At 45.7% G+C, this 26,542-nt stretch overlaps 1 protein-coding gene across 1 annotated transcript in view; it reads right to left on the bottom strand.

Moving 5' to 3' along the window:
- LOC144598645 (protein maelstrom homolog) overlaps nt 1-23,751 on the bottom strand; it is a 31,386-nt gene extending 7,635 nt beyond the window's left edge. Inside the window, 9 exon segments of the mRNA XM_078408855.1 lie at nt 2,266-2,410; nt 7,660-7,714; nt 11,012-11,142; nt 13,825-13,866; nt 15,443-15,598; nt 19,831-19,903; nt 20,407-20,508; nt 23,195-23,356; nt 23,446-23,751. Of these exon segments, the coding sequence (XP_078264981.1) occupies nt 2,266-2,410; nt 7,660-7,714; nt 11,012-11,142; nt 13,825-13,866; nt 15,443-15,598; nt 19,831-19,903; nt 20,407-20,508; nt 23,195-23,356; nt 23,446-23,751 (1,172 nt within the window).
- Nucleotides 23,752-26,542: the final 2,791 nt, after the last annotated feature.

Genomic DNA, 26,542 nt, shown 5'->3' with positions numbered 1-26,542 from the left:
ATCTGCTCAGTCCATCTCGGCCTATGCGATCTCCCGTTTGCTAAACACTAACTCCCCCGCCCATACTGACCTTTCTGTCCTGGGCCTCCTCCACTGTCAGTGAGGCCCAGCGCAAATAGGAGGAATAGCACCTCATATTTCGCTTAGGCAGCTTACAACCCAGTGGTATGAATATTGATTTCTCTAACTTCAAGTAACCCTTCCTTTCCCACTCTCTCCGTCCCTCCCACACCCAAGATCTCCGACTAGCTTCACTGTCCTCCTGATTAATTTTACTGATTGCGTGCCTAATTGTCACCTTCCCCTCAGCTAACAATAAACCTTTCTACATTTCCTTGATCATTATCTGCTCTGATCTGTCCTTTGCACACCTTATCATTCCATATCTCTAGTCTCCGTCTCCCCGACTCTTAGTCTGAAGAAGGGTCTCAACCAGAAACGTCACCCATTCCTTCTCTCCAGAGATACTGCCTGTCCCGCTGAGTTACTCCAGTATTTTGATTTGATTTTCAGCGTAAAACAGCATCTGCAGTTCCTTCCTACACATATTTACCAACAATGGAGCGAAGGAGAGTTGTTGAGACAACACGTAGGTGATAGATGAAAAACAGTTAAGGGGAGGGAAAAATAATTCAGCAGATGGAACCAAGTGGGGAGGGTGGAGACAGAGGCCGGAGGGTGATAGATGGAACCAGGCAGGGGAGGGTGATTGGTAAATTGAATGTTAGAAGGGATGGGAAAGGTGAACCAAGAGAGAAGAAACCAAAATGGATAAGTATTAAGGTGATAGGCACATGGAACAAGGGGTGGGAGGGTGAAGAGTCTAGGTAACAAGGGGGAGAATGGAAAAGGTGAGCAGAAGGTGAAGGATCCCAGAGTGAGAAAGGGACACAGAGAGCGGAGTTACCCAAAATTAGAACATCCAGCATTCTAACCATTGGTGATATTCACTCACCATTCAGTTCCTCAATTGGAATGATGGTGGGTGAATAACCAGCCACCATAAAAGATAAAGGAAGTGTGTTTTCTATATCAGTCACATACAATAATACACCTGCATTAGAGCTACCATGCTCTATGGAGTTACTATGGGCCCAATTAATTTCAAGAGTGCTGTATTGTCCTATGCCTTGAAACAGAACAATTAAATTCATACTTGCAGTAGCACAACAGAAATGTACACGTAGTACTTTCTGAAACATTAGGAAGTACAGATAACTTTTCTTAAACACAAGACTCTGAAAATTGGTATTTCCTCATCATCTTGAAAGATGAGTTTGAGCATCTATAAGGTCTTGTATTCAGACCTTCCTGATAACCCGCATTGTCAAATTCTTCGTGAAGCATCGATGTGGGCCTGTTATCTTTGGCAGACTACAATGTGAACAACCATTACTTAACTTGGACTGACAAGGAAACCGTGGCAGGTGTACATGTTAAACCCACTCTGCATACACGGTTCATAACTACATAGGCAGAGGACTGCAATTTAATCCCAATGGTACACGAGTCTTCATTTTATAAACAGACGTTGAAATCTTAAACGTACTTAGTTGGAACTCCACCATGCATTAGTACATCAACTTCAAGTACTGTTTTTCCAATTTTGGGAAAAAAATGTGGTCAATAATAAATAAACAATCTCATTTAATTCCAATAATACATTATCCTTTAACATAGTTAGATCCACAAATGTTGCAAGGGTTATAACTTGTCTTCCTTATGAAGTGAATGAGATATTGAAGGGCAATTAGCAAGTGCCACATTAAATGCAATCTGGTGCAATTAAATGCCTACAACGAGAACAAAAAGGGACTCATAAATTTCTGCCCATCATCTGGGGGAATTAGATCTGGTACTGTACGTTTGACCCAGTTAAGTACAAAAGCAATAAGGTTATAAGGTCATAAGTGATAGGAGTAAAATTAGGCCATTCGACCCATCAAGTCTACTCCGCCATTCAATCATGGCTGATCTATCCCTCCCTCCTAACCTGTAACAACCCGTATGCATAACAATTCTGACAAGTGCGAGCAAGTGGGGTTAACTTTGTTCATGTGGTGGGTGTGCAAAGTCCAGCAACTCGGCCGTACATGGTCGCTGATCATTCCTTTGATCTTCACAAAGCATCCTGCTGTTCCATTGCTGGCCTGGGATCTAATCTCCACCTGACCAGTGCCTGATGTTCTAACTAGCAGCCTGCACAAACTCTCAGCAGCACAATAATCACACAATTTGCAACATCCATATTTTTAATGGCCATACCTAGTATCCGTGGCATAATCCCAAAGCATTACATCCAGCATTCTTCCAACACAATCCTTTGAAGGCTTTTCTTTTAACTTGTGCTCATGAAGTTTCACTACGAGTTCTTCTAGTTCAAAAATCTTCACTGGAAGGCTGCTGCCACCTGTTGTAAAAATAAATAAAGAACATAAGCCAGAGCCAAATTATTTTTATGGGAAACAATCATATACTGGGAGTGGCTGTGAATCATAAAGACAGACTAGAGACACGGGTGTCTTCCTCAATACTACAAGAATGACAGGGAATAAACTCCCAGTCTCCCTAGTCCCACAGGCTGGGATCTCATTCTTTGCACCACTGCTTCAACCACATTTGCAATACAATACAATATATCTTTATTGTCATTGTACAAGAACAATGAGATTAAGAATGCCACTTCCATATCGATGCTATAAAATAAATAAAACATGGCGAAAACAAAAAAAAGGGGAGGAAAAAAAAGAAACAAGGTAAAGTGCAAATAGGTTCATGCAGGATCAATTGTGCCAGATGAACTAGGGGCAGAGACAGATCATGGGGGGCACTCAGCAGGTCCGATTCAGAGCAGCTATAGCTCTAGGAATAAAGCTGTTTCTTAGTCTGGAGGTGCGGGCGCAGAAGGCCTTGTAACGTCTGCCAGATGGAAGTAGCTCAAACAGACGGTGGCATGGGTGTGTGGAGTCCTTGTAGATGCTGGTGGCTTTCCTGAGGCAGCGTGCATTGTAGATGTCCTCCAGGGCTAGTAGCTGTGTCCCAATGATCCTCTGCGCTGTGCAGACGACCCGCTGAAGAGCTCTCCTATCTGCTGCTGTGGAGCTGAGATACCACACAGAGATGGCGTATGTTAGTATGCTCTCTGTGGTGCATCGGTAGAAGGTCATCAGCAACTGTTGGGGCAGGCCAGCCTTTTTCAGCATCCTCAGGAAAAACAGCCATTGCTGTGCTTTCTTGACCAGCGCAGCGGTGTTAGTGGACCATGTGAGGTCCTCTGAAATGTGTGTGCCCAGAAACCTGAAGCTGGACACTCTCACCACTCTGGCCCCATTGATGAAGACTGGAGCATATTCCTCATTCTGTGGCCTTCTAAAGTTGATGATTAGCTCCTTGGTCTTAGCTCTGTTTAGGGACGGGTTGTTCTCAGAGCACCAGCTCGCCAGGTTCTGCACCTCCGCTCTGTAGGGCTGATTCATCGCCGTTGGAGATCAGCCTGATCACCGCTGTGTCATCTGCAAATTGGATGATGGTGTTGGTAGCGAATGCAGGAACACAGTCGTGTGTGAAGAGGGAGTAGAGGATGGGGCTCAATACACAACCCTGTAGTGAGCCAGTACTCAGAGTGGTAGTGGAGGACAGGTGGAGGCCCAGTCTCACTACCTGAGGGCGCTCCGACAGGAAATTCAGGATCCAATTGCATAGTGACGAGCTGAGGCCTAGCTGGTGGAGTTTGGAGGTGAGCTTGGTGGGGATGATAGTGTTGAAGGCAGAGCTATAGTTTATGTAAAAGCATCCTCACGTATGTGCCCTGTCTCTCCAGGTGAGTCAGGACGGTATGAAGAGCCAGAGAGATGGCGTCCTCTGTGAATCTATTAGCTCTGTAAGTGAACTGATAGAGTCCAGTGTGGCAGGGATGATGGCTTTGATGTGGGACCAACCTTTCAAAGCACTTCATTACTATTGGTGTGAGGGCAACTGGACGGTAGTCGTTCAGATTGCTGATGGTTGCTTTTTTCGGCACCGGCACTATGGTGGCTGACTTCAGGCACTTTGTTTCAGAACAACCCTCGCATACCTCTGGCACAGGCAGCCTGTCTCATCCCTTTCTTCTTTTGTTGTTTTTAGTCTGTTTTATTTGAATCAATTTTGTATTATGTGGGGGGTGGGGGAAACCTTTTTTTATCTCTTCCCTCGACGGAGATGCGACTTTTTCCGTATCGTATCTCTGTCCAACTAACATCGTGGAGCTGGCGGTCCCTTTGTTAGGGATCGACTTCGGGAGCTCTAAATGCAAGAGCTTCGACTGCCCCGATCGCGGGAGCTTCGATCGCCCCATTGCGGGAGCTTCGATCACCCCGACTGCAGGAGAATAGGAAAGAAGGTATGTTATTTGCCTTCCGTCACTGTGGAGAATGTGAAGTCACCAAAAAACGAGATGGACATGCTGCCTGTGCACTCACGGCACTCCCTCCTAGTCTTGGAGGGAGTGCCGCGAGTGCAGTGATCTTGGTGTTTTGCAGGGACATGGCTCCATGAGGACATCCCGGAGTCTGGTGCGAGTGTGGACGGCTTTCTGATTGTTCGGGCAGACAGGGACCGCAGAGAGAGTGACAGCGGTCGGTACGACTCTGGTCACATCACGGAGAAGAAGCGTGTGTGTGGCCCGGACATTGAACTGATGACAGTTCTGACCTGCTGAGTTACTCGAGCATTTTGTGAATAAATCGATTTGTACCAGCATCTGCAGTTATTTTCTTATACTACTTGTTGCTCCACTGCGATTTCTCTTCGAGGTATGTCCACTTTGAAGAAGTTCTCCTCCTCTCTTCGACGAGAGTTTAGCAACATGCTCTCGCTGCTCCCCCTCTGTGATCTTCCTGTCTCCACCTATATCCTTCCTTTGTCCCGCCCCCCTGACATCAGTCTGAAGAAGGGTCTCGACCCGAAACGTCACCCATTCCTTCTCTCCCGAGATGCTGCCTGACCTGCTGAGTTACTCCAGCATTTTGTGAATAAATCGAATTGAACTGATGGCTGTGGGTCTCCGCTTATGCTGTGTGCCCTGGGGATTATCACACGCTGTTGTGGTGGCTGTTTATGTTTAATCTTCATGTAGTTTTGTATCTTGGTGCTTTTTTGTATGACTGTATGGAAAATCAAATTTCACTGTGCCTGTACAAAGGACCATTGAACCATTAATTCCTCTTTTAACTTGTCATTCAATTTTAATTCCACAGGACTCTGAATACTTTTATCCCCCTACCCACCCCCCCCCCCCCCCCCCCCCCCACCCCACCCAAAGCAAAACAACACTGCACCACCTTTGCTTGCCTTCCAGTTTAGTAGTTAGTTAAGCATAAAAATTAAAAGCAGATATTTTTTTCCCCATTAAGTATTGAATTTGCGAGGTCATGTTGCAGTTGTACAAGATGTTGGTGAGGCTGCATTTAGAGTATTGTGTTCAGTTCTGGGCACCATGCTATAGGAAAGATATTGTCAAGCTGGAAAGGGTACAGAGAAGATTTACAAGGGTGTTGCTAAGACTAGAGGTTCTGAGCAATAGGAAAAGGTTGAGTAGGTTGGGATTCTATTCCTTGGAGCGCAGGAGGATGAGGGTTGATCTTACAGAGGTGTATATGATCATGAGAGGAATAGATCAGGTAGATGCACAGAGTCTCTTGCCCAGAGTAGGTGTATCGAGGACCAGAGGACATAGGTTTAAAGTGAAGGGGAAAAGATTTCATAGTAATCTGAGGGGTAACTTTTTCACAGAAAGGGTGGTGAGTGTATGGAACGAGCTGCCAGGGGAAGTAGTTGAGGCAGGGAGTATTGCAACATTTAAGAAAGTTAGACAGGTACATGGATAGGACAGGTTTGGACGGATATGGACCAAACGTGGGCAAGGTGGCGCAGTGGTAGAGTTGCTGCCTTACAGCAAACGCAATGCCGGAGACCCGGGTTCGATCCTGACTACAGGTGCTGTCTTTACGGAGTTTGTACATTCACCCCGTGACCTGCATGGGTTTTCTCCGAGATCTTCGATTTCCTCCCACAGTCCAAAGACGTACAGGTATGTAGGTTAATTGGCTTGGTAAATGTAAAAATTGTTCCTAGTGGGTATAGATAGGTTAATGTGCGAGAATCGCTGGTCGGCGCGGACTCAGTGGGCCGAAAGGGCCTCTTTCCGCGCTATATCACTATGACAACCCAAAATTTGTTCCCTTTTGTTTTCAAAGGAAGAACAGGAAACATGTTTAAAAGTCAGTGTTAATGCCACAATTCCAGTTGTACGTTTCATGACATCAGTGTAACAGGAAGGTACACGTCATATATCAGATCACTCGCAAAATGCATTTATATTTTTGTACTCCACTGTCATTGCATGAACGCTGGGGACATTTTTAGATTTTGGTAATATCAACAGTAACGATGTGCAAGCAAGATTTCTTGCAAGGTTTAAAGTTCAGAAATAGATTAGCACACATTGAGAATAACATTGGTCACCAAAATGTTCGCTCAAACATCGAACCGCAAAAGAAACCTTGGAATGACACAAACGAGAGCACAATATGTAATACTAACATCACCTTTTTGAACGAATATATTGCAAGTACCTGAATGCAAAGCATCTGAATTCAGTAATATTTACCCCAACTACAACCCAGTTGACTTGGGAACAGGTCTGCCTCAGACCGCAAGACATTACAGAGTTGTGGATGTAGCCCAGTCCATCACATTGCACCAGACTCCCCACCACTGACTCCATCTTTGCTTCACTTTGCCATGGAAAAGGAGCCAACATAATCAAAGCTTTGCACCACCCCTGTCATTCCTCCTTTTCCCTGCTCCCGTCCGGCAGGAGGTATAGAATCCTGAAAGAGTGTATCACCAGGCTCAGGAACAGCTTCTTCCTTTCCATTATCAAGCTTCTCAACAGTCCTTCCATTTGCTTGGGTACTGTTCGATTTACCTTTACGCCATCGAGGACATTGAACTTTGTGTTGCAATGCTGAGAACTATATTCTGCACTCTGTATCTTACCTTTTGCTGTATCTATTGTACCTGAGTTTGGACTGTTTGAGTTTAACCAGTCCAGGCATCAGTTTACTCTGAAGATAGACACAAAAAGCTGGAGTAACTCAGCGGGACAGTTGGCATTTCTGGAGAGAAGGAATGGGTGATGTTTCGGGCCGAGACCATTCTTCAGACTGGTTAGGGATAAGGGAAACGAGAGATGTAGACAGTGAAGTGGAGAGATAAAGAACAATGAATGAAAGATATGCAAAAAAGTAATGATGATAAAGAAAACAGGCTATTGGAAGCTGTTTGTGGGGTGGAAACGAGAAGCTAGTGCGACTTGGGGGTAGCCTCACTCCTCCAATTACTCTGGTATATCAGATCTGTTTGGATAGCATGCAAAACAAAGCATTTCACTGTATACTGTACACGTGACAATAATAAACCTAAACCTAATTTTAAATGCATACTGCTCCAATATTCAATTCCCAGGAAATTATCACTAACAATTATATAGAAATACCTTTCCAATAAAATTCTGAATTAAACAGCTGAAATTAGATCCAAATCAAAATTATAAGTAGAGTAGCAGCAATCCTTACATCTCAGGTAAATCCTACTACACGTCAAATGTGTACCTACCTGCCTTACAGGCTAACCAGTTCAGGCACCAGCTTACTCTGAAGCACTCGGCCAACTATAATAGAAAAAGAACCACTTTCAGTTTAAGATTTAAGGAATGCGCAGGCATATTCAGACATGAAGTCTTTCCCCGAACCAGCCAAATCAACACAAAGACACAGAAATAAAATTAATTGATCAACAATCTTATGTTCAACTAAATCGAGACAGTGTGACAACTGGCTAGTCCACTGAATATATTATAGTCCAAAATAAAATTAGGAGTAATGATCAAAGAATCAGACAAAGTAAATAAAAGACAAATGTAATCAAAAAAGGTAGTGCTGGAGTAACTCAGTGGGTCAAGCAACGTGTAGAACATGGATAGGTGACGTTTTGTGCCAGGACTCTTCTTCAGACTGATTGTGCATGGGAAATATGAAGGAAAGAACTACAGATGCTGGTTTAAATCGAAGGTAAACATAAAATGCTGGAGTAACTCAGCGGGACAAGCAGCATCTCTGGAGAGAATGAATGGGTGACTTTTCAGTTCGAGACCCTTCTTCAGTTGGGGGGGGGTGGGGGTTGGGGGAGGAAAAGGATAATGTTGGAAGAGAGGATGGGCAGGTCAAAGCCTGGTGAGTGCTAGGTGGATGCACACAAGGGGAATTTCAATAGGCAGATGGTTGGACAAAGGTCAGATGTGCAAAGACAAAAAGAGGTGAGAAAAGGATAGGTGTGAATTGTGTAGCCAGAGGAAGGAATGTAGATGGAGGGGAGAAATTGATGTCAATCCAGATGGGGTACGGGGGGGGGGGGGGGAAAGAGAGGAAAAAATATGTATTAAAATATTAAAAAAGCAGGGGGTTGTTTGTAGGTTAGTTACCCAATACTCCATGTTCATACTGATGGGTTGTAAAGTGGAATAAGAGTTGCTGTTCCTCCAGTTTGCATGTGGCCTCACACTGGCAATGGAGGCGGCCCAGTATTTAATCAGTTATTCTGACAAATTCCTCAGTAAAGATTATGTTGATGGTAAAAATAAATTTCACTAAAGAAAAGCTTTGCATTTATGCAACATGCATGTCCTATAAACACAAGTCTTACCTTGTTTGCATGCAAATGAAATGCAATCAATAACTGATTTATGTAGCAAATAATTGTGCAGCACACAGATACTTCCTGCCTTATTTTTCTTGATCCTATCTCAAGGAGGAATGTGATGCTGCTGACTGGTGTATGTTGATACGAGTCTCTTGGGATTAAGGAAACTGGAAGCCTCGAGCTAGATAAGCAGCTTCATTTATACTGCAGCACTAACAAAGTGCAGTACAGCAAGCACTGGAGTGGGAATGTTCAAAATCTGCTCAACACAATAAAATATATCTTTATTGTCATTGAACCCAGGGGTACAACGAGATTGGGAATGCGCCTCCCATACGATGCAATAATTTAATTAATTTAGACAACAACAACCCAACGAAACAATTGTAACAGTTATAGACAGAATAAAGTGCAAGTAAAGTAGATCTGTGCCGGATCACTGTGCGTTGTGACCATCCTGTTCAGCAGGACCGGTTCATAGCAGCTATGGCCCTGGGGATGAAGCTGTTCCTGAGTCTGGAGGTGCGGGCGTAGAAGGCCTTGTATCGTCTGCCCGATGGAAGGAGTTCGAACAGACTGTTGCAGGGGTGTGAAGAGTCTTTGTGGATGCTGGTGGCTTTTCTGAGGCTTTTCTGAGGCATCGTGTGTTGTAGATGCCCTCCAAGTCTGGTAGCTGTGTTCCGATGGTCCTCTGAGCTCTATGGACTACCCGCTGAAGAGCTTTCCTTTCTGCCTCTGTGCAGCTGAGGTACCACACAGGGATGCCATGCATTAGGATGCTCTCTATGGTGCAGCGGTAGAAGGTCAGCAACTGTTGGGGTAGACCAGATTTTTTCAGTGTTCTTAGGTAGAACAGTCTTTGCTGTGCCTTCTTGACCAGCGCAGCAGTGTTATTGGACCATGTAAGGTCCTCCGAAATGTGAGTGCCCAGAAACTTGAAGCTAGACACTCTCTCCACACTGTCCCCGTTGATAGAGATCGGGGCATATTCCCCGTTATGTGACCTACGGAAGTTGATGATCAGCTTCTTGGTGGTATTTAGGGACAGGTTGTTATCCGAGCACCAGTCCGCCAGGTTCTGCACCTCCGCTCTGTATTTTGTTTCATCACCGTTGGTGATAAGCCCGATCACCGTTGGTGACAATGGTGTTGGTGTCGAATGCAGGAACACAGTCAACCTTAAAGAACCCTCTGTGTATATACAGTGTTTGGCAATAACTGCACACGGTTAAATTTCACATATTTCTCCCAAAACTAAGAAATCATTCTTGCAGGGTGCACCTCTCGGCCAGACCTGACACAACGGAACTTCTTGAAGAAAAACACGATTTAGAGTTGTCAACGGAAAACCACTAATTTCTAGTCATCTTACCTGGAAATGGTTCAAATGTGAATATTCCTGACAGATGTAGCATGACCAACAACAATTAATTAACCAATACACTGCATCAACAATGTCTAGTGCATTACATTTTCAGTGTACAAAATATCAAATGGTGCAGGTTTATCTGAAGACTTAGATGCTTTTTCCTTGTTTAACAAGTGATATATTTCAGGGCATGCAGAGTATGCTGGCCACTGAACAGCTGGCTTTCCATACAAACACAAATACAAGGTTTACTGATTCACTTTGACAAACAAATTTAGTCTATCAAATCCTTCCCTGCCAATTTTAAAAGACATTTGGACAGGTACAGGGATCGGAAAGGTTTAGAGGGAAATGTGTCAAATGTGGGTAGGTGGGACTAGTGTAGTTTATAATCAGCACAAGCAAGTTGGATCAGAGGACGTGTTTCCGTGCTGCATGACAACAAAAAACTTACTGAATAGTGAAAAGCCTGGATAGTGAATGTGGAGAGGATGTTTCCATAAGTAGGAGAGTCTCAGACCAGAGCCCATAGCCTCAGGATAAAAGGACGTATCTTTAGAAAGGAGCTGGAGGGGTCATTAGTCCAAGGATGGTGAATCTGTGGAATTCATTGCCACAGATGGCTGTAAAGGCAAAATCAATGGATATTTTTAAGATGGAGATTGACAGATTCTTGATTTGTTTGGGTGTCATGGGTTATGGGGAGAAGGCAGGAAAATGGGGTTGACAGGGAAAGGTAGATCAGCAGTGATTGAATGGCGGTATAGACTTGAAGGGCCCAATGGCTAATTCTGCTCCTAGAACTTTTGAAAAGTTGGATATCAACTCTTCCCCTTTCCATATGCGAAGTTTCTAAAAGATAACAATGGCATTTCTCCGTTAGGATTATATCGATATTACCTTACAATAAACTGGAAGGAAGCAGTTGCTTCTTCCTGGATTCAGAAAAGCGATGAATTGCTGAAAGATCTCTCTGTAATTGGAACTGGCGTGTTCAAAGTTTGAAAGTGGAATTTTATGAGTGCTGTCACCTAGAAAAAAAATGCCTCTTTAATCACATCAACTTTATTTTACTTAAATATAATCACTTAGAATAAAGTTGTAATGGCAAATGCTGGGAGAAAGGCACAACGAAAAGAAGAAAGGAAAGCTTGGTGATAAAGGATCTTTGGCAATGCGGAAGATGAGGTCGGGCTATCCCCAAAATCCACTGAAGATCCATCACCTTTCCTGCAGCTGGCAAGTTTAAAATAATTATGATTTCTCCTGTTTATCTGACCAATACTGAGCACCACAGAATATTTCTAGACATCTGGTGGAATAGATTTGTAAATCAGTCATTTTTAATCATTTTCTTTGCAAATGTATGTCCATGATTACAGAGGAGTAAAACAGATGTAAAAAATGGCAGTGCTCACATCAGGTGAATTTGGAACATGCATTAGGTGAGATGGAGAACACCTCAATACTTGCAATATGAATGAATGATACTTTATTATCACATGGACATGTCGGTCAGATTCTTTGTTTTGCATACACAAGGTATGCAAAGAGTCGCTACATATAGGCTGCCACCAAAGTTACAAAGTATTCCATTTGGTCCCCAATGATTCCCCTTTGTTCTCGGCCTTTGAGCTTGCCAAGAGTTTACTGAGAATTCTCTCGTGCAGCACAAGTGAAGTCCCACAAGTCCCAAGCAGCATTCATTATTATAAATTCCACACGTTCGCGGGTCGATGCGTCTGTGGAGTGGATCGGTGGAGTCCCTGCAACTGCTGGGGATTGTGTGGATCAGGCACCACTGGAGAGGTGGATGAGCATTCGATCAGGTGCGGCCCGCAGCGACACAAGGCCAGGCTGACCCCAGCATCACCCACCCAGTGCCACCGCTGGGACAGCAGGCCTTGGGCCAAGACAATGCTTGATATTTTGAAAAACTTTAAACCTTGAAGGACCTAAGATGACGCCAGGTGATCTTGTACTGCCTCAGTGAAGTTGACTATTCTTACATGACAATCGTTGCACTCTTGTACTTAGGCATGATTGTACTTATGTACAGTAAGATTTTACTTGATTGTAACAAAAAACAAAGAACTTCACTGTATCGAGGTACACTTGACAATAAAGTACCTTTCAAATTCTTACCATAGCAACAATGTCAATGGATCAATCCAGCTTCCTCCAACATTAGCACAATATAACATTTTGGTTTAAGCTCCATGTACTATCAAATTGCACCCCATGTTACAAAAAATTGCCATTGCAGAATTCATATTTTGCCACTCAAATTTAAGATATGGAGTAAAATCCATTCTCACAGAACTTGTGAGAAAAAAATGAAGTAAATAAATCAACAATACTTTTTTCAACTTGCGATGCAAATGGTTTCATGATGCAGAAAATGGGGACATAGACCTCCTATATCACCGGGGTCACCAGTAACAGAACCATTTCTGGAGGAACAACAGAACCAAGCTCATCTCACCCTGTGGGTACTGAGTTAATCTTGGCCACCAACCACAGTCATCTTGCAACCAAAATAGGAGCAGGACTGCACAGGAAGAGATTAAAATTACATGCAAAGGATTTGCAGACAGTCATGATGTGAAGAAATAGTGGTGGAGCATAAAGAACAGGCAAATTGGAAAGAAGTTGAATATTTGGAAGAATTGTCTTATATGATAGCGATAGTTGCATATGGGATATGAGGAAAAAATTATCATGGTTTTGAATACTTAATTGACTTTTCCAATCAGAAACATTGATAGCTTGTCCAATGACCCTGCTGCCAGCACACTTTTGTCCCATCTCCCCCACACTCCTGCTCATCATTAACACTGATACTGTCCCCACACTATCCCACTCTCCCCATCACATTTGACTGGCCCATTTCATCCTTAAAATAGTCAAAATGTAAACAAAGGTAATCTGCAGGAGCCCTTCTGGACTACATTGCAGAACTTTTGTTACTTATCTAGGCAGAAGGTGTAGATTTTAAAATACAGATCTAATCTATTAAATTTGCAGTCATTGCAAAAGAATATGTGCCACATTGTAAAGTAACCAACTTGTTATCACCTAAGATGGCCTTCAACCTCAATATGCTTCATTGTTTTTTGGAGAACACAGCTACATTTCTCTGGCGTGTCAGGAGCTCAGCAATATGGAACTAATAAGTTGTTCCACTAAATGTACTTCATTTCTTTTGTGCTGTTCAGTATGCCCTGAAAATAACCTTTCATTTAAATTATTTTTAGTTTTGGAAATGCAAATGTCTGTATAATAAAGTAAATGCTACCAAGAAATGGAAAGATGCTGCATTAATTTGAACAGAGCAAAGCCGAAATCTGCTGACAGCAATGGACATTCACAAACAACTTGGGCTTTTATTTCATCATTCTGCACAGATTAAGAATCCAATTAAAAAAACCATCAAGTGTTGGAGTAACTCAGCATCTCTGGAGGACATGGAGAGGCGACTTTTCAGGTCAGGACTGAAGAGGGTCCCGACCTAAAACATCATCTATCCATGTTCACCAGAGATGCTGCCTGACCAGCCGAGTTACTGTTGCGCTTTATTATTTTGTAAACTGGCATCTGCAGTTCCTGTGTCTTCAGAATCAATATGTTTAGTCAGTCATTTAATTAAACTGGTCATGATTAAGACATTAAACAAATGGCAATTATTTCAAAAAAGGTTTTCAATAACTTACTTGAAATCTGGCAATGATATCGAAAGCCACACGGGATAGTGCCTTAGTCATAGTGAAGGGAAAGAAAAAATTTAAATATTACATGCGTTATTTTTGCAAATAATTTCAAACAATGCTGATATGTCATTATCAGAGAAAGTGAGATTAGTGCTTCAATATAAAAATCTGGCTTCTCTGGGCTCTCTTAGTTAACTATTACAATCTAGACTGACAACACAAGTCAAAAATAATTTAAAATTCTCACAAAAAAAAGTTGTTAAAATAAACATTAAGCAAAAATCAGCTCTGCCTGATTTGCCAAGTTAAAAATATTGTCAGCAATATCATTTTTATAACTTGCCAAAACTTAGATTACAGACAGACACAATTTAAACTGAATCTGAAATCTCTTCATCCCAGTAAAAAGTAATATGCCAGTTAAAACAAATGCATGGCCTTTGACACATGGGAGAGCAGGGATACTCGCTCATACCCCAGTGAAGGGTAGTCATCTCGAGAGCAGCAAACAGCAACATTATTGCATTATAAATGCATTTCTTGTGGCTTCCATGAATGAACAGTAAATTCAGTTACAGTGGAATTTTCCTTCAAATCACTCGGGTAAGATATTCTCCATGCACCATTCCTAACAAAAACAATTTTATTTTAACACTTTTTACAGCTTTCCATATCTCACTAATATTGCCGAGAGAACTTTAGGACCAAGTTACTTCTTAAACCACTGCCACTGTAAAGGTTTTAGCATACCGTTTTTAAGTGCATTTTCAAACTTGAACTTCATTTCATGTCTAAAATGAGACACAGCAAATGTTGCACGAAATAGAGATTGCATTTCAAGCTATAATACCCACAAGAATTGTTTAAGTCAGTATTGATTCTTACCACTTAATTGCCACATTCAATGTCTGACAAAATAAGTCAATTCCAAGAACATTAATGGTGTAAAACTAGTCCCAAATCTCTCCCAGCCTAACACTTCTCAACCAGCTTCACAGCGTTTACCTACAACTGTTTGGTTTATAGATGCATTAATTAGCTCTCTTTCACCCCCATCATATTTGTTTGAAGATAAGGGATTCACTCTTCAAGTCCATGAAGCGTAAACGTATGGAACAATTGAATTCAGGTTCTTTATTCCTCACCACCAAACGAGACTCTCGTTCAACAATACAGAGGGTTCCCGGATACAAAATGAATCCAGCCCTTCAACTCAGTACGTCATGGAACCATCCCGGGCCACAGCTCTCCGAACATAGAATGTCTACCCTGATCTAATAACAGCCCAACTGTAGAATATACCAGATATACACAGAAGGTCAAAGAGCACATTTGGATAGAAAATTAAGACTTAACATTTCAGGTTGATGTCCTTTCATCAGGTTTTAGGCCTGTTCAGATGTTAATTTTATTTCTCCCTGCAGTTGCTGAATGAACTTGGGCATTATCTAACAATTTCTGTTATTATTTTAGATTTACAGCATCCACAGAATGTTGTTCTGCTAACCATCACCATTATCAAGGAATCAATAAGAAATAGTTTCCCCATTCCAAACTGCTGCAGAGAACATTACTCTCCCTCAGTCTATTAGTGCGAGACGGACAGCGCACTGATGCTCACCTGGATCTATGAAGCAATGAAACTCATCTATCATGCCTTTCCTCATGGAATATTTTATACAAGCCATCTCACAAGGAAGGAAGCGTTGTTCACAATTAGAGGGAAGATCGGCCAGGCTCAGGAAGCTGACAAAGTGAAAAACTTCTTCACAAACCTCTTTGGAAGAGAAAAAAATGTTATCATTATCAGTGGAGAATTCTTAGACATGAAATAACTCAACAACGTTAGCTTAGTTTAAAGATACAGCATGGAAACAGACACTTTGGCCCACCGAGTCCATGCTGATGATCGATCACCCGTTCACACTAGTTCTATGTTATCTCAGTTCCTCATGCACTCTCTACACACAAGTGGCAATTTACAGAGACCAATTGGTAGCGCAGCGGTAGAGTTGCTGCTTTACAGCGAATGCAGCGCCGGAGACTCAGGTTCGATCCTGACTACGGGTGCTGCACTGTAAGGAGTTTGTACGTTCTCCCCGTGACCTGCGTGGGTTTTCTCCGAGATCTACGGTTTCCTCCCACACTCCAAAGACGTACAGGTATGTAGGTTAATTGGCTGGGTAAATGTAAAAATTGTCCCTAGTGGGTGTAGGATAGTGTTAATGTACGGGGATCACTGGGCGGCACGGACTTGGAGGGCCGAAAAGGCCTGTTTCCGGCTGTAGATATATGATATGATATGATAACTACAAACCCACGTGTCTTTGGGGTGTGGGAGGAAAGTGGAGCACCAAAGGAAGCTCACATGCTACAGGGAGAATGTAAAAACTCCACACATACAGTACCCGAGTTCAGGATCCAACCCATGTCTCAGATGTTGCGAGGAAGCAGCTCTACTAACTGTGCCTCCCACATTTCTTCACAATAGCCAACATTCATAAATCCAAAAATGGGAAAAATATACAACCTATTTGGACTAGTGAAATCCACCAAGGACATCTCAGTAGCTGTGATTTCAAGGTGTCATTGAGGTCAGAAGTAGAAACAAGGAACTGCAGATGCTGATTTACAAATAAAGTCACAAAGTGCCAGAGTAACTCATCAGGTCAGGCAACATCCACGGAGAACATGGATGGGTGATGTTTAAGGTCAGGACCCTTCTTCAGACTGACTGTAAGGGGGAAGGAAAGCTGGAAGAGAGGAGGGACAGAACAACACCTGGCAGGTAATACATGACCACAGGTGAGGGGAGGTTTTGATAGTGGGACAAAGTGGATGGTTGAACAATTGACAGATGAAAAGACAAAAGTGAGTCAAAAGAATTGAAGAGTTGCAAATAGTGTAGCTAGAGGAAGGAATGTAAGTGGAAGGGGAGAAATAGGTGTGAGTTTAGATGGAACACAGGAAGATGGGGGGGGGGGGGGGGGGGAGTGGCGTGGAAAGAAAGGAGGGGGTGGAGTTTAAATGACCTACAATTAAAGAATTTGATGTTTGTTGTAAGCTACCCGTGGAATACGAGATGCTGTTCCTCCAGTTCGCGTGTGACCTCACTCTGGCAATGAGGTCAGTTTAATTCCAATTATATCATGATCTAACATGAAAAGCTGTTAGCTAGCACCTTAACTGTTATTCATTTTGGCTAAGAATCTGTTGCCAATTTTTTGTTGTTGAGTACAATCAAGAATTATGATTGAGATAACAATGTTTAGATTCTAAGAAAAATTTGAGGAATGTTGTATTGAAGTCACTCATGCCACCGAACCCTATCACGATTCATTATTAACAGTCATCCATTTTTTAGGTTACAATAATCAGTCAGTATTTTTAATTTACTATATTGCATGTATAATATAAGCTGCAACAAATTTGACTTCCAATTTTTTGCACTGTTGGGGTAAGTGTGCCATCTTTTTTAATACTATACTAAACAATTAATTTTATTGAACATCGCGAATTCAGCCATGCCATGTTTCAATTCAGAACCATGGTCTTAGTTCTTCACCCTTAGAATAGATATTCCCCCAACTTTGTTGCAAGCAAACGATAAACACAAAAAGCTGAAGTAACTCAGCGGGACAGGTAGCATCTCTGGAGAGAAAGTTACGGTCAGGCAAACGCCTCCGCTGTCACGCTGTGAAAACGGAGAGGATGAGACGGAGTTTTTTCCCACAGGCCATCAGGACCGTTAACTTTTATAACTCCTGGGACTAAATTTTGTCTTCTCTATATTAACTTTATTTATATGCTGTAACTGTAATTCTTTTTTGTGCACAATCCGCAGGCATTGCCACTTTCATTTCACTGCACATCGTGTATGTGTATGTGACAAATAAACTTGACTTGACTTGAGAAAGAATGGGTGACGTTTCAGGTCGAGACCCTTCTTCAGACTAGTTGTAAGCAAAACACTTTCTGATGAGTTCATTCTGCAGTGTTAGCATGACTTTAGATGATTAATTATTGATATGCTGATAAAAGTCAGCATCCTTCTCACGATTTATTTACTACCTCTAGCATTTTAATCACAGAATGCAATACAACAGCCAACTTTCTCATTCCCCTTCAGATGACTCTGCATTTTCCAGTTAGCCATTTATTAAACTTTAATATCAATTGACATAACTAGTAACCGAAAAGTTTAACAGGCAACAACTCCATCTCAGGCCCAAAAGGACCACTGAACTGATTTTTTTTTCCTTCTACACAAACCAATAAATCTTAACAAGATCCAACTCTAAAGCTTGTTCACTGTCGTTGGTTAGGTTATTTTGAAATGCTATTTCCCCCCTCCAAATGTTGACTGCAATCATTTAAGCTAATGTCTCTGTATTTGTCAGAATTAATTTAGCTGTCCTCCTCAATAAACACAATTGCATTTACCCATTTCATTGATGGAAATTACTTTCCAAAAATCAATGTCCACATCTCCTCCCTTACCTCTCCAAGAACAAGTGTCCCATGTACTGTTCCTGTTGAGATCTGCATCCACAGGAAATTAAACTCGAGATCCTTGATCTACTTCACATTATGCAACGTGACAATTGCCTTCAACTATTTAATATATCTCAGATTCAGAGTCAGTCTTGCAGCATGGAAACAGGCCTTTCGGCCCAACTTGCCCTCTCTGGCCAACATGTCCCAGCTACACTAGTCGTACCAGCCTACATTTGGCCCATATCCCTCTAAACCTGTCCTATCCATGTACCTGTCTACATGTCTCTTAAATGTTGCCTATAGTACTTGCCTCAACTATCTCCTCCGGCAGCTCGTTCCATACACCTACCACCCTTTGTGTGAAAAGGTTGCCCTTCAGGTTCCTATTAAATCTTTCCCCCCCCCCCCCCTTCACCTTTAACCTATATCCTCTGGCTCTTGATTCTCCTGCTCTGGGCAAGAGGCTGTGCATCTACCCGATCTATTCCTTTCATGATTTTGTACACCTCTACAATATCACCCCTCATCCTCCTGCGCTCCAAGAAATAGAGTCCTAGCCTGCTCAACCCTCCCAGCGGCTCAGACCCTCGAATCCTAGCAAAATCCTTGTAAATCCTTGTAAATCTTCACTGCACCTGTTCCAGCTTGACATCTTTCCTATTACATAGTGCCCAAAACTGATCACAATACTCTAAATGCAAACTGCAACATGATCTCTCAACTTCTATACTCAATGCTCTGACTGATAAAGGACAATGTGCCAAAAGCCTTTTTGACCTACCCTAGATTCAACAAAATACATACCTGTACTCCTAGATCCCTCTGCTCTACAACACTCCCCAGAGCCCTACCGTTCACTGTGTGAATTCTGCCCATGTTTGTGTTCCGAAAAATGCAACACCTTATTTCTCTGTATTAAATTCATCAGCCATTCATCAGCCCACCTGTCCAACCGTTCAAGATCCTGCTGCAATTTTTGAGAACCATCTTCACTATCTACAATACCACCCACTTTTGTGTCATCTGCAAACTTGCAAACAATGCCATGAAAGTTCTCATCCAAATCATTGATGCAGGTAACAAACAGCAATGGGCCCAGCACCGAACCCCGAGGCACACCGCTAGCCACTGAGGCACTTCCACGGGATCACATCTGGAAATGTGACACAGCAACTTTACCCTGCAACTAACCCAGCATTATAAATATTATGAAAAAGAAACACAGTTGGGCAATGTAATTCAAGTCAGTTGTTTCCAGCTTAACATTGCCTATTCTTGTTCTCTAGAGATGCTGCCTGATCCACCAAGTTACTCCAGCACTGTTCTCTATGCAAGATTCCATAATCTGCAGTACCTTGTGACTTCATCAACTGAAATAAGATTATTCCAAGGAGAAACTGAAGGTTACTTCAGGAAAAAGTAGAACCAGTGCATTAAAAAATACTGTGGAAAATTCAAAAAAGTTATTTTAATGTTACCGCAGAAGCTTTAGATTCAGTGAAGTTAAAATACCTTTGTCATTAAACCAGTTGGCATGAGGATTGCTCATTTCCCTCGTAGTTAGAAAGTAGACAGGATCTTGCAACTGCAAGAAACATAACAAGTTAGGTGAAAATTGAGTACTCAAAGACTATATCGCACTAAGATAGACACAAAAAGCTGGTGCAACTCAGCTGGTCAGGCAGCTTCTCTGGAGAAAAGGAATAGGTGATGTTTCAGGTTGAAACCCTTCTTCAGACCCGAAACATCACCTAATCCTTTTCTTCATAGATGCTGCCTGACCCACTGAGTTACTCCAACTTTTTGTGTCTTTCTATAGTTAAACCAGCATCTGCTGTTACTTCCTACACGACTATATCACATTACCTATCATTCATGGTTTAATTAGACATTGGCATTCATCGGAAAAATTATTTTCTCAATCTAAAAGATTTACAAGGTTCTCAACAAATGCAAAATGTGATTCTGAAAAATGAGAAAAAATAGTGCTTTCTGTTCCATTTTGTTTAACACTGTACTAGACTGTCAGAGTCATTAGACGGATATAGAGCAGGCATACTTTCCAAGGGACAAATAAAATAAACCAACCTGTTCTTTTCCTTCAGATTTGTTCAGAGTTTTATTATTTTTCTCAGCTTTCCATTGATGTGCCATCCGAATAAACCTTTCCTTCTCCACTTCATTCAGTGACTTCAATAAAGATTAAATATATCAAGCATTGTACAAAGATTGGAACCATTCACATTCTTATCTCTTTTAAAAAGAACTATCGAGAAGGTATTGATTTGATACCTTGATTGTTTATTTTGTTTGATTCTAAACATTACATCTAATTACAGAAGGGTCCTTATCTGAAACGCCACTAATTCATGTTCTTGTTCCAGAACTTTGTCTCATTTTTGTAAACCAGCATCTGCAGCTCCTGCTCCACCATAGTTTAGGACCAAAATTGTCTTTAATCGATGGGTTGTGAATCATTGCAATTCTCCAGCTCAGGTTAAGGATATTGATATTGAATGATAATAAAACCCAAGCTCCAATCAAGTGTATACATTCAAAGAAATACTATCCCAAACCTGCGTTTTTGTGCCTGCTAAATTAAACTCCGTTTTCCATTTGTAAGTTACAGGAGTGGAACAACCTTGATTATTGGAATCAGAAATATCATAATTAGCAGGGGCATGGTATATGCTGTCTTTAGTTGGAAGGAAAAACTACATTTTAAAAAAATAGACCATTGAGATTCATGCAACTTTTTCAGATCAGCAAGGGATAACTAATAAGGCTAAGGTGCTAGAGTAATGCTACGTAGAGACAAAATAAGAGTCTCACTGCAGTTTTAGCATTATACTGGCCACAAGGGCCTTGCTTCCACGCTTGAAGGATCACCAAAATGAATTGCTTTGGTTCACATCACCAGTTCCCCAAACTTTGTTGCATCTACAAGTTACATGCATTAAAAAGGTCTCGATTCTGGGACAGTAAGAGTAGATACTGCAAGATTATCTCCTCCAACACCTTAGGACCAAAAATAGCATTACTCTATGTTTTGTAAATCATTGGAATTCTCCAACTTAGGATTCATTCAAAGTTTATTTGAAATTATTAATAATCAGAGGAAAGAGGATCTGCAAGGAACCTAGAATGCAATTAAGTTCACCATGGTCTTGATCAATGCCAGGTCACGTTCAAGTGGATGCATGCTTCTCTCCCACACCTACGTCTCATATTGGTGGAGCAGAGAACATTAAGTTTGTCAATATAGACACAAAATGCTGGAGTAACTCAATGGGACAGGCAGCATCTCTGGAGAGAAGGAATCGGTGACATTTGGTCAGGACCCGAAACGTCACCCCTTCCTTCTCTCCAGAGATGCTGCCTGACCCGCTGAGTAACTCCAATATTGTGTGTCTACCTTCAGTTTGAACCAGCATCTGCAGTTCCGTCCACACATTAAGTTTGTCAACTGGCCCTCATTAAATGAAAGACCTACCTTTGTGCAACATTCCACACCACACTGCTGCAAACTGTGGAATAACCAAGCTTCGCTGCCAATGCAATGAAGTACATTTGAATTGTAATCACTCCTCGCAAGCACGATTTACAATCAAATGAGTTAGGGATGGCATCCTGCTCCCTCCCCAGCCATGTTCACCCTCCACTCCCTCCCCAGCCCTGCTCACCGTCCACTCCCTCCCCAGCCCTGTTCACCCTCCACTCCCTCCTCAGCCCTGTTCACCCTCCCCAGCCCTGCTCACTCTCCACTCCCTCCCCAGCCATGCTCACCCTCCACTCCCTCCCCAGCCATGCTCACCCTCCACTCCCTCCCCAGCCATGCTCACCCTCCACTCCCTCCCCAGCCATGCTCACTCACCACTCCCTCCCCAGCCATGCTCTCCACTCCCTCCCCAGCCCTGTTCACCCTCCACTCCGTCCCCAGCCCTGTTCACCCTCCACTCCCTCCCCAGCCCTGTTCACCCTCCACTCCCTCCCCAGCCATGCTCACCACTCCCTCCACTCCCTCCCCAGCCATACTCTCCCTCCACTCCCTCCCCAGCACGGCTCACCCTCCACACCCTCCCCAGCCCTGCTCACCCTCCACTCCCTCCCCAGCCCTGTTCACCCTCCCCAGCCATGCTCACCCTCCACTCCCTCCCCAGCCATGCTCACCCTCCACTCCCTCCCCAGCCATGCTCACTCACCACTCCCTCCCCAGCCATGCTCTCCACTCCCTCCCCAGCCCTGTTCACCCTCCACTCCCTCCCCAGCCCTGTTCACCCTCCACTCCCTCCCCAGCCCTGCTCACCCTCCACTCCCTCCCCAGCCCTGTTCACCCTCCACTCCTTCCCCAGCCCTGTTCACCCTCCACTCCCTCCCCAGCCCTGTTCACCCTCCACTCCCTCCCCAGCCATGCTCACCACTCCCTCCACTCCCTCCCCAGCCATACTCTCCCTCCACTCCCTCCCCAGCACGGCTCACCCTCCACCCTCCCCAGCCCTGCTCACCCTCCACTCCCTCCCCAGCCCTGTTCACCCTCCCCAGCCATGCTCACCCTCCACTCCCTCCCCAGCCATGCTCACCCTCCACTCCCTCCCCAGCCATGCTCACCCTCCACTCCCTCCCCAGCCATGCTCACTCACCACTCCCTCCCCAGCCATGCTCTCCACTCCCTCCCCAGCCCTGTTCACCCTCCACTCCCTCCCCAGCCCTGTTCACCCTCCACTCCCTCCCCAGCCCTGTTCACCCTCCACTCCCTCCCCAGCCATGCTCACCACTCCCTCCACACCATCCCCAGCCATGCTCTCCCTCCACTCCCGCCCAAGACCGGCTCACCCTCCACTCCCGCCCAAAACCGGCTCCACCCGGGCCCTCTCACCTCCCACTCGGAGCTGCAGAGCGGGGCGGCGTCCCCCAACCCCTTCACCTCGATGCCCCGCCGGCGCAGCTCGGGAATCTTCTCCTGCATGAAGAAGTAAAACGGGTTCTTCATCGGCGGCTTCTTCTGAGGCATCGCTGCGGGAACGAGCGGCGACGACGACTACACAGCCCGCACCCCGGCACGTGACCGAGCCCGCAAACCCCGGCACGTGCTCAACCGCCCCAGCACGTGGCCCTGCCTCCACTCACTGGGCGGGACTGGGCAGGAGGGCATCGCCTCAGTGCCCGGGCAGGAGGGCATCGCCTCAGTGCCAGGGCAGGAGGGCATCGCCTCAGTGCCAGGGCAGGAGGGCATCGCCTCAGTGCCAGGGCAGGAGGGCATCGCCTCAGTGCCAGGGCAGGAGGGCATCGCCTCAGTCCCCATCGCCTCAGTCCCCGGGCAGGGGGCATCGCCTCAGTGCCCGGGCAGGAGGGCATCGCCTCAGTGCCCGGGCAGGAGGGCATTGCCTCAGTCCCCGGGCAGGGCATTGCCTCAGTGCCCAGGCAGGGGGGCATCGCCTCAGTTGCAGGGCAGGGGGCATCGCCTCAGTCCCCATTGCCTCAGTCCCCGGGCCGGGCTGGGCTGGGCATCACCTCAGTCCCCGGGCAGGGGGGCATCGCCTCAGTGCCCAGGCAGGGCATCGCCTCAGTCCCCGGGCTGGGAAGGGCATCGCCTCAGTCCCCGGGCAGGGGGGCATCGCCTCAATCCCTGGGCTGGGAAGGGCATCGCCTCAGTCCCCGGGCAGGGGGGCATCGCCTCAGTCCCCGGGCAGGGGAGCATCACAGTCCCCGGGCAGGGGAGCATCACAGTCCCCGGGCAGGGGGGCATCGCCTCAGTCCCCGGGCAGGGGGGCATCGCCTCAGTGCCCAGGCAGGGCATCGCCTCAGTCCCCGGGCAGGGGAGCATCACAGTCCCCGGGCAGGGGGGCATCGCCTCAGTCCCCGGGCAGGGGGGCATCGCCTCAGTCCCCGGGCAGGGCTGGGCTGGGCATCGCCTCAGTCCCCAGGCGGGGCATCACCTCAGTCCCCGGGCAGGGCTGGGCTGGCCATCGCCTCAGTCCCCGGGCAGGGCTGGGCTGCTCATCGCCTCAGTCCCCGGGCAGGAGCAGCTCCTCGACGCCTTCCCATCACCTGGAGAAAAAAAAACGCACAAGAATGCAGACTCCACAATGTTTGGGACAAAGACCCATCATTTATTTATTTGCCTCTGCACTTCACAATATGAGATTTGTAATAGAAAAAATCTCATGTGGTTAAATAGTGTACATTTCAGATTTTATTAAAGGCCATTTTTTTCTCCATTTTGGTTTCACCACGTAGAAATTACAGCAGTGTTTATACATAGACCCTCCCTTTCAGGGCACCATAATGTTTGGGACACAGCAATGTCATGTAAATGAAAGTAGTCATGTGTAGGGACATAGGGATTGGCTGGGAGAGTTCGAACCCTCGGATTGGCTAGCGATGTCACGCGGTGTGCCAGCGCGGGAGGGACAAGCAGTCTAGTATTGAACTCTGTCTGATGAAGACATTTTGTTGGTTGCCTTCAGTTTTGAGTGTTGCGATTGTCACGGAGGTTTGCCCATGCAATAAACTCCGTCTGCAACACACATTCGCTTCCAGACTCGCCACATTGGTGACCCCGACGTGATCAACGACCACAAGAACATGTCGCAAAGAAGGAGCGAGCAGTGGGCAGCCGAACGCGGTCGGCGTTCACCTGCCCCCGTTCTGGGCCCACCAACCGCACCTGTGGTTCGTGCAGGCAGAGGCCCAGTTTCACCTCAGAAAAGTCTCGGAGGACCAAGATAAGTTCTACCACTTGGTAAGCGGCCTACCGCCCGAGGTGGCCGCGCGGGTGGGACGGTACCAGTCCAGCCCGCCCCAAACCGAGAAATACGAGGGGCTCAAGAAGCTCCTGCTGAGGACTTTTGGTTTTAGCCAAAACCAGCGGGCTCTGAAGCTCCTGCATTTACCGGAGCTAGGGGATCGGCTACCGTCTGTCCTGATGACCGAAATGTTAACCTTGATCGGTGAGCACCAACCTTGCATGATGTTCGAAGCGGCATTCCAGGAGAAATTGCCCCGGGACATCAGGATAGTTTTGGCGGACGTCTCCTTCGAAGACCCGGTGGCGTTCGCGGAGAAGGCTGACGCGCTCGTAACGGAGGACTCGACGGGAGACGACTCGGTAAATTGGGTTTCAAGGTCTAGGAGCGACCGGCCGCGCGGCCAAGATGGCGGTGCATCGGCCGCCATTTTACAAAAAGCCCGCCAAGACAGAGCTGCAGCGCCCGCCATTTTGCAGCGGGCCCACGCAACAGAGCCGCACAGGCGCGGCTGGTGTTTTTTCCACAAGCGGTGGGGCGGTGAAGCCCGAAATTGCAGGGCCCCGTGTAGCTTTTCGGGAAAAGCCTCGGCCGATCGAATATAGAGGCAGTCTCGATCGGCCGCAATCGCCGCCTCTACTTCACGGATCGAGGTACCGACACCGTTTTCCTGGTCGATACGGGAGCTGTCGTTAGCATCGTGCCTCCCTACGGCTGCGAAGTTCGAGTAGGTAGAAAAGGTCCGTCCCTCATTGCGGTCAACGGCAGTCCCATTCGCACCTACGGCAAGAGGGCCATGTCCCTGTCCTTCGGGTCCGAGACCTACCATTGGGATTTCATCGTTGCCGACGTGGGCCAGGCCATCCTGGGCGCGGATTTCCTCTGGGCTTTTTCGTTTGTCGCAGACGTCCTCGGGAAGGGCCTGCAACCCTCGGCTAGCAGCGTGGAGCCTGCTACTCCTCCACCTGCCACCCGACCCTGCCCGTCGATCCGGGCCATCACCACGGCTCCCGATCAGTTCGCTGCGGTCCTCGCCGACTTCCCGGAGCTCCTCATACAACGGTTCGATGCCCCTTCCGCTAAGCACGGTGTCGTCCACTTCATCTCTACCGAGGGGCTGCCTGTATTCGCCCGGGCTCGGCGCCTGCCTCCCGACAAGCTGGCCATGGCTCGGGAGGAGTTTCTGAATTTGGAACGGCTGGGGATTGTTCGTCCTTCAGACAGCCCGTGGGCCTCCCCCTTGCATATGGTCTCCAAAGCATCTGGGGGGTGGAGACCATGTGGGGATTACCGGCGTCTTAACGCTGCCACCACGGCTGACCGCTATCTGATCCCTCACATACAGGACTTCTCAGCCAGCCTCGAGGGCGCTACGGTGTTCTCGAAGATCGATTTGGTGCGGGGATATCATCAGATCCCCGTCCACCCACCGGACATTCCCAAGACGGCTACGATTACTCCGTTTGGTTTATTTGAGT

This window comes from Rhinoraja longicauda, chromosome 12, assembly GCF_053455715.1.
Source record: "Rhinoraja longicauda isolate Sanriku21f chromosome 12, sRhiLon1.1, whole genome shotgun sequence".
Classification (NCBI taxonomy): Eukaryota; Metazoa; Chordata; class Chondrichthyes; order Rajiformes; family Arhynchobatidae; genus Rhinoraja; species Rhinoraja longicauda.
Note: the sequence above shows the minus strand (reverse complement) of the source record. Positions and strands in the feature narration are given on the sequence as shown.